Source organism: Salmo trutta, chromosome 21 (genome assembly GCF_901001165.1).
Source record: "Salmo trutta chromosome 21, fSalTru1.1, whole genome shotgun sequence".
In the NCBI taxonomy this organism is placed as follows: domain Eukaryota; kingdom Metazoa; phylum Chordata; class Actinopteri; order Salmoniformes; family Salmonidae; genus Salmo; species Salmo trutta.
In genome coordinates this window covers 39,160,311-39,168,938 of record NC_042977.1, presented here as the reverse complement: position 1 = coordinate 39,168,938, position 8,628 = coordinate 39,160,311, and the positions used below count along the sequence as shown (strand labels likewise).

The 8,628-nt window shown below is 46.5% G+C and overlaps 2 protein-coding genes across 2 annotated transcripts; one reads left to right on the top strand and one right to left on the bottom strand.

The window, feature by feature from the left end:
• Positions 1-365: 365 nt before the first annotated feature.
• Positions 366-2,283, bottom strand: LOC115157400 (ubiquitin-conjugating enzyme E2 R1; the record flags this gene model as incomplete). The annotated part of the gene is given in 3 exon segments (XM_029705613.1): positions 366-463; positions 626-712; positions 1,097-2,283. Coding segments are annotated over 3 exon segments (371 nt in total), but the record flags the coding sequence as incomplete, so codon positions are not given.
• Positions 2,284-2,354: 71 nt separating this feature from the next.
• LOC115157399 (cactin) lies at positions 2,355-8,205 on the top strand. The gene is made up of 10 exons (XM_029705612.1): positions 2,355-2,783; positions 3,541-4,225; positions 4,369-4,464; positions 4,544-4,689; positions 4,864-5,026; positions 6,119-6,233; positions 6,509-6,701; positions 6,790-6,909; positions 7,014-7,354; positions 7,450-8,205. Exons 1-10 carry the CDS (start codon positions 2,494-2,496, stop codon positions 7,938-7,940), a joined length of 2,640 nt encoding a protein of 879 aa, XP_029561472.1. The 5' UTR covers positions 2,355-2,493; the 3' UTR covers positions 7,941-8,205.
• Positions 8,206-8,628: the final 423 nt, after the last annotated feature.

The window sequence follows — 8,628 nt, the reverse complement described above, 5'->3', positions numbered from 1 at the left end:
GAGGAGAGCGAGGAGGAGAGAGAGAGGCGAGGAGGAGAGAGAGAGGCGAGGAGGAGAGAGAGAGGCGAGGGAGAAGAGAGAGAGGCGAGGAGGAGAGAGAGAGGCGAGGAGGAGAGAGAGAGGCGAGGAGGAGAGAGAGAGGAGAGGAGAGAGAGAGGGGGGAGGAGAGAGAGGCGGGGAGGAGAGAGAGAGGCGGGGAGGAAGAGAGAGAGGCGGGGAGAAGAGAGAGAGGCGGGGGAGAGAGAGAGAGCGGGAGAGGAGAGAGGCGGGGAGGAGAGAGAGAGGCGGGGAGGAGAGAGAGAGGCGGGGAGGAGAGAGAGAGGCGGGGAGGAGAGAGAGAGGCGGGGAGGAGAGAGAACGTGTACCTGACGTTCTGGGTAGGGTTCCACCTCTCAGATGGCAGCTCCCCACTCTGAGGGTCATCAACTGGAGGGTGCAGAATGGATATACATACGTCCCCATTCTAACACAAGGGAGAATCTAAAATGAACATACTCTACTTATGCTCACAAATGACAGGTGTGACTAGGATTAAGCCACATATAGAGAGCAATAAAAATTGAGATTAGGACCACGACATTTGTTTGAAAATGAATTTTCTAGAATTGGGTCAGTGATTCCTTACCTCATAGATGTTGGGGTGCCACATCTTGGTGAGGAAACGGAAGGCAGGTGGCGAGTAGGGGTAGTCAATGGGGAACTTGATACGAGCCTGTGGGACACACGGAGAGAAAGTCATATCAACATATGTCAGCAACAAGTCCTAACATGCGTCTGTGGGACCTAACTAGATTCAATGGTCAACCTGATGTTGCAACCCAGTGTTGAGTAAAACACATCCGAAAACAACAACAGCCTGACCCAGAAATGGGTTTGACAGGGTAGTGCTTGTCACTGCAGGCTGGAAGTACAGCAATAGAAAGCAGATGCAATGTTACATTTACGGGCCTACTACTAACGGAATCCAACCATGTAGTTGACCATAGCGCATGTTGGCTAACTAGCTAACAAAACAAGCTAGACATGTAGGAGTAGCGTATCTAACTAAGACAGTTAGCAAAACAAGTGAATTTAGTTAGCTATATTTCGGCCTTACCTTGAAATAACCCCCTTCATAGTGAGTGTTAGGAGGTCCAAAAATGGCCACTTCCCAAATGTAGAGATCTGCTTCATCTACCAATGTTATTTTGAAGCCCTCGACTGGCTCCTCTTGAAGGCTCTTCATTTCTAGCATTAATGCTTTTTGTGAGCTTGCTACGTGAACAGGACCATGTTGCGCCATGGCAAAATAGCCAACTAGTTAATCTTGCTAAAGGTTTGGCGGAGAACGTCGTCGTTTACAACACAGCTAGCAACCTAGCGAGCCAGCTGATCCAGCAAAACAAAAACACGTTTTCTTTGTTGCGATTTCCTCTATGCGCACAATGGCTAGTTAGTTAACCTCTCTTTTGATTCAAGTAGATGGATTGGTTTTGAAACCGCGCAATATATGTTTTATCTAGCTAGTTATCAGTATCAAATAACTCATAAAAAAATCCTACTAAAAACAATGTGTTGGTATTTTAGTAACTAACTAGGCTCACCGACCTAGCTAAACCGTGAAGCTAGCTAGTTAGCACAAGCTGCTAGCTATTGGTCCAGTGACAATGAATATATATATATTTTTTTTAAATGTTACTTTGCAACTGATAGTTATACAACAAATCGTTATGGACCAGCTAAAGACTATACAAACATAAATAAAAAATTAACCAACAATGTGTTCCTGCTAGCTATAAATGAGGAGAGTTGAAAGCAGTCTCCTCTCCTCTCAAAACAGTCAATAAGATTGTAGTGCCCTCTGGGAAATGTAGTTCCGATGTCTACATTAGCATACAATTCTCATGTCAGCGGTGAAAAAAGTATCCATTGTAATCACCATGTTTATTGTAAAAGTATTTCAATGAATTGAGAATATGATGTTTTTTATTACTTATTTTTTTTCGGGTGGGTTTTAAGACCTACACAAGACATTTCTGGAATACAGCCAATAGTGTGACACGTACAACAACACGAACCTTGTTTTGCCTTTTCGACGCCAATTTGTGTGGAAACTAAAACATGCCTAGACGACATACCTGTAGTGGGCAGATTTCATTAATCATGATAAAATACTTGAGAAAGGCACATTGACGTTATATGCCACCATTCTCCAAATGACCGATCAGATTATAATATGACGTTTACAAACTGCGCCGGGGCTCAATGCAAATCCCAGCGGTTGGCTTTAAATATGCCTGAGAATTAAAACAACAAATGCGAACAAAATCAATATAAAAGTTATTATGAGAGGGGATCCCTTCGTGTTTTTTAAGTTAATAATTAGGTTTGTAATTGGCCTAACGATTCTTCACCTCAAATACATTACAGTTGTGTGCTGCGAACAAAAATGATTATACAGCTCCGATTTACGCGACGTAGAACGGACCACAACGTTTTGGAAACCCATTTGCCATGGGTCCGAAAAAGAATCATCGGTCCCGTTCTGGCTCTCGTAGTCGGATACGAAACAGGTCCAAAATAAGTAGATCACGATCACCAGAAGAGAAAAGAGGCCGGAGTCGGTCCGTGGGTCGGAACCAAACTCCCCGGAGAGTTGCGCGTTCTGAGAGCGGAAGCTCGGACAGCAGTGGTGGATCTGCGGGGCGACAATGGCCCTGTAGCAGAGGCCATCCCGGGTCGAGAAGCGACTCAGACAGTGACAAGAGACGTAAACTGAAGGGCAAATCAAAAGACCGATCCAGGTAAACATGACAGGCATATTAAATCAAATAATTATATTAAATAAAAATACGTGGCACCGTAGTAGGATTCCACCTTTCCAAGAAGTCAGTTCGTCAAATTTGTGTCCTGTTAGAACTGCCCCGGTCAACTGTTAGTGCTGTTGTTGTGACGTGGAAAGTTCCAGGCGCAACAATGGGTCATCCGCAAAGTGGTAGGCCACACAAACACACAGAATGGGACCACTGAAGCGCATAGCCCATAAAAATCGTCTGTCCTCGGTTGCAACACTCACTACCGAGTTCTCTGGAAGCAACGTCAGCACAATAACTCTTCATTGGGAGCTTCATGAAATGGGTTTCCATGGCTGAGCAGCCGCACACAAGCCTAAGATCATGCGCAATGACAAGCTTCGGCTGGAGTGGTGTAAAGCTCCATTGGACTCTGGAGCAGTGGAAACGCGTTCTCCTGAGTAATGAATCATCCTTCACCGTCTGGCAGTCTGACGAATGAATCTGGGTTTGGCAGATGTATAGTGCCAACTATAAAGTTTGGTGGAGGAGGAATAATGGTCTGGGGTTGTTTATCATGGTTCCGGCTCGGCCCCTTAGTTCCAGTGAAGGGAAATCTTAATGCTACAGCACACAATGGCATTGTAGACAATACTGTGCTTCCAACTTTGCTTGTTTTACTAGCGCATAACAGTGCAGCAAAATGTCAAACAAGTACAATATTAATCAAGAAATCACATGTCTGCAACTAAGTTTTTCTATCCATCAGCTCTGACTCAGATAATCCAAAGGAGAGGAAGGAAAGAGAGAAAAACAAAGGCAGAAGAGAAGACAAAGGAGAGAAGAGGAGGGGCTGGAGCCAGTTCCAGTCCGATTTAGGGTCCAGTGCAGACCGGAAGAGAGTGAGGGATGGGGGGAGCATTGACCGGGAGAGGAGATGGCGGAGGAGTGCAGACAGAGGGAGCAGAAGCCCTAGCAGAGAGAGGGAACGACAGATCAGGGAGAGGACTAGGGACAGGGAGAGGATGAAAAGCCGAGAGAGGGACCCAAGCCGAGGTGAGGAGAGAAGTCGAGACAGAGAGAGAAGCAGCCAGAGGAGTGAAAACCGCGGGAGGAGAGAGGGAAGCAGAGGGAGGGACAAAGATAGGAAAAGACGTCACTCTGGCTCCTCTGACTCGTCTAAGAGCTCTGGGTCGGAGGGTGGGGCCCGTGGAGGCAGCCCGGGGTCTGGAGAGGCCGGGCCCTCGGTCCGAGATGAGAAGAAGAACCAGAGAGAGATGCTGAAGGCCCTGGAAACCCCAGAGGAGAAGAGAGCCAGACGACTGGCCAAGAAGGAGGCCAAGGAGAGGAAGAAGAGGGAGAAGATGGGCTGGAGTGAGGAGTACATGGGCTATACCAATGCAGACAACCCCTTTGGAGACAACAACCTGCTGGGCACCTTCAAATGGCAGAAGGTAAGAGAGGGAAAGGAGAGTGGGCACTTGAGAAATGGATGTATGTGGGACTATCGACGTCCTCCTTTTAGAAGTACAGTGGTTACATCTGACCAGGCTCTGAATAATCTGTGTTTCTGTGGTGGTGGTGGTGTTGTGGTCAGGCTCTAGACAGGAAGGGCATTGGCCATCTGGGTGAGAAGGACCTGAAAGACAGAAACAAACGCATCCAGGAGGAGAATCGTAGAGAACTGCAGAAGGTATGCTTCTATGCAACATGAGCTGGTGTGTGAATGCAATGCAAGAGCAGGATCTTTGTATACGTCTGTCTGTGTTTAGGTGAAGCAGCTGCGACTGGAAAGGGAGAGAGAGAAGGCCATGAGAGAGACGGAGCTAGAGATGCTGCAGAGAGAGAAGGAGGCAGAGCATTTCAAAACCTGGGCAGAGCAAGAGGATAACTTCCACCTACACCAGGCCAAGCTACGGTGAGTGGTGACACCTTCATTACTGTCCCCGTAACCCTAACCCTCAACAACCTCACATAGTTCCATATACTCACTTGAAAACAGCCTGGTACATAAACAACATCTCACTGCTCCGGTGTTTGCTGATGTGGATTTGTGTGCAGACCTCTAACTAATAGATGTTTATGTGTTTAGGTCTAAGATCCGTATCCGGGACGGCCGTGCTAAGCCCATAGACCTGTTGGCTAAGTACATCAGTGCTGAGGATGACGACCTGGCTGTGGAGATGCACGAACCTTACACCTTCCTCAATGGACTCACCGTCACTGACATGGACGACCTGCTCGAAGACATCAAGGTGTGTGTGTGTCAGGGTTTCAGTTAGACGGTAAATGACGACTTTTGGTAAAATAAGAAAAGCAGATAAATAAAATTGTTACTGGCCAAATTGTAAAAAAACATCCATTGTGAAAAAATGTTTTTTTTAATTCATTGATGGAAATACCGGTGGATATTCTCCAACTTCTAAGGAAAATAAATATACTTCATAATAAATCCTCCAGCTGCTGGGACATTAGTGTAGGGTGTGTGCCAACTGTCTGTAGTAGGAAACAGAGTAGTTATCAATAAGCCACGTATATCACATGACGTGAGTCACGACCCCAAGATAGTTCAAATTATAATAATCATTTATTAACATCATCCAGTAGAACTGTAAAAAGAGAATTTGATCTCTGGAAATAAGTGCTTTCCTAAATGCATAGCGCATAGCGCGGGCCTCGCTTCACTGGAGCATTTTAAAACAAGATTTCTATCAATGAACCAGCCTTAATGACTTTATTCCCATATTGAATTTGATTGTCCAACATCAGGTTGATCATTTTTCATTTTGTGGCCTCTTTCCCCTGCTGTGGTGCTGACCGGCCCTGCTGTGGTGCTGACCGGCCCTGCTGTGGTGCTGAATGGCAGCGGGGCGGACCGGCCCTGCTGTTCCTCCAACACCTCTCCCCAGTTGTTATATATTAGGCCTATTTAAAATGTTAAATTAGAGAGGCCTAGATTGTCTTTGAAAACAGCTGTTTTTTATTTATTAATTAAAATGTTCATACAAACACCTATAGGATAGGTCGTTCACAAATCATATTATATTTTAAAGTTTTATTACTGTGTAGGCGACTTGTTCTAGGCTCAATGTTTTTTTCGTCTTTAAAAAAAATGATATTAATTTATGATTTCTAGAAGGGGCAAAGATGCAATGGGAAATGTTTTGCTTTTCAATAAAACCTGTCATGTTGGTATAAGAACATTGTAAAACATTTTTACCACTTTACAGGCTCATTTCTATTCTGTTAAGATGAATTGGGTGGACGCTCTAATGCGTCACGCAGACAGCACATTAGGATTTCTGGTAAACAGATGTTTCTGGTAAACAGATGCTTTTTCCCTGTAGGTGTACATGGAGCTGGAGCAGGGCAAGAATGTGGACTACTGGAGGGACATGACCACCATCACAGAGGACGAGATCAGCAAGCTCCGGAAACTGGAGGCATCTGGAAAAGGCCCAGGTACAGCAGCACCACCATCTCCGATAGGCCAAACTACAGTAACATCTCAGTATCGCTCTCTCTCATTGGCCCATATTCTGTCTTCGCATTCCACCATCAACCTCTATACTCTGTGCCTACACCTAGGCATTTCTCCCCTTGTCCCTCTCTCCTAGGATGTGTCCAAAATGGTCCCCTGGTTAAAAGTAGTGTACTATATAGGGAATATGGTGCCATTTCTTGCGCAGCCCCAGTGTGATGTTTTCTGGGTAGTTGACGGTCTCCCTCTTCCCCAGGTGACCGTCGTGATGGCATTAACACGTCAGTGAGCACCGATGTTCAGATAGTGTTTAAGGGAAAGACGTACAGCCAGCTCCAGGCGCTGAACCTCAACATGGAGACTAAGATCCGAGCTGGGGGATCCAACCTGGATATAGGTTACTGGGAGAGTCTGATGCAGCAAGTCAGGGTCTACATGGGCCGAGCACGGTGAGGACCGGTGTGTGTGTATGCATGCTTACCCTACCGGTCTCTGGCATTTCTCTGTGTGTGTTAACCATCCCTATCTGTGTTGTAGGTTGAGAGAGAGGCACCAGGATGTGTTACGTCAGAAGCTGTTCAAGCTAAAACAGGAGCAGGGAGTGGAGAGTGAGCCCCTCTTCCCCATTATCAAAGAGGAGCCTGAGGAGGAGGATGTGTGAGTACATGGGCGCACACACACAGGTTTCACCTTTAACCTCTTTCTTTACACGCTCATGTACACAAGGTTTGACCTTTGCCTCCTCTGTTTCTTCTCCACAGGACCGAGAAAGAAGTCCCTCCCTCAAAGGAGCCTGGCGCCGCCTCTTCCTCCCCTTCCGCCAATCAGAAGAGAGCTACAGAGAAGGATGACCAAGTGGCAGGCCCATCCACAGAGGGAAACGGGGAGAAGGAGGGAGAAGAGGGAGAGGAGAAGGGTGAGGTGGTAGAGGCCGTTCTGACCGAGGAGGATTTGATCCAGCAGAGCCAGGCGGAGTATGACTCTGGCCGTTACAGCCCCACACTGCTGCTGCCCTCAGAGCTACCGCTGGACACACACACCATCACACCTGACGAAGACACACACAAACTACACCTCTCACGCAGACAGCTCGCCGTCACAGGTAAGAGGCTTTACACACACACCCACTCACACACAAACACTCAGACATCTCTATCCATCGTCATATTCATCTATCTCTCTCCTCTTGTTCTCCAGGTGATGCCAATGAGAATGCGGAGGATGAGTTTGTGCGTCGCGCCAAACAGGGCATGGGCGGGGACGAGGCTCAGTTTAGCGTGGAGCTTCCCCTAACGGGCAAGATGTACCTGTGGGCCGACAAATACCGTCCCCGGAAACCACGCTTCTTCAACAGGGTCCACACAGGCTTTGAGTGGAACAAATATAACCAGACACATTATGACTTCGACAACCCTCCGCCTAAGATCGTCCAGGGCTACAAGTTCAACATCTTCTACCCGGATCTGATCAACAAACGTTCCACGCCGCAGTACTTCCTAGAACCCAGTCCTGACAACAAGGACTTTGGGGTTCTGCGGTTCCACGCGGGCCCGCCGTACGAGGACATTGCCTTTAAGATCGTGAACCGCGAGTGGGAGTACTCTCACCGCCACGGGTTCCGCTGTCAGTTCGCCAACGGGATTTTCCAGCTGTGGTTTCACTTCAAGAGGTACCGCTACAGGAGATAGAACCTGCTAACTGACCAACGCCAACCCAGACTGCCAGGTTTTAACCATAGATATAGAATGTTAATGTACTTTATCTATTGGGTTTTTATTGGTTGTCTTAGTGGTAACCTTTCTCTTTGTTATCACTATGGCAGCCCAGACCATTCTGTTGTCACAAAAAATGGTTTCCATTTTTGTTTGATCAGCTACTGCTTTTCAATGTACAGTTGAAGTTGGAAGTTTACATACATCTTGGCCAAATACATTTAAACTCAGTTTTTCACAATTCCTGACATTTAATCCTAGTAAAAATTCCCTGTCTTAGGTCAGTTAGGATCACCACTTTATTTTAAGAATGTGAAATGTCAGAATAATAGTAGAGAGAATGATTTATTTCAGCTTTCATCACATTCCCAGTGGGTCAGAAGTTTACATACACTCAATTAGTATTTGGTAGCATTGACTTTAAATTGTTTAACTATGGTCAAACGTTTTGGGTAGCCTTCCACAAGCTTCCCACAATAAGTTGGGTGAATTTTGGCCCATTCCTCCGGACAGAGCTGGTGTAGTGTAACTGAGTCAGGTTTGAAGGCCTCCTTGCTCGCACACGCTTTTTCAGTTCTGCCTGCACATTTTCTATGGGATTGAGGTCAGGGCTTTGTGATGGCCACTCCAATACCTTGACTTTGTTGTCCTTAAGCCATTTTGC

Bases quoted from the DNA above. Each gene is read 5' to 3' on its own strand.
- LOC115157399 (XM_029705612.1), top strand. From the start codon at position 2,494: ATGGGTCCGAAAAAGAATCATCGGTCCCGTTCTGGCTCTCGTAGTCGG. The intron at 2,784-3,540 runs GTAAACATGACA...TCTATCCATCAG, and splicing joins AAATCAAAAGACCGATCCAG to CTCTGACTCAGATAATCCAA. The intron at 6,234-6,508 runs GTACAGCAGCAC...CCTCTTCCCCAG, and splicing joins GGCATCTGGAAAAGGCCCAG to GTGACCGTCGTGATGGCATT.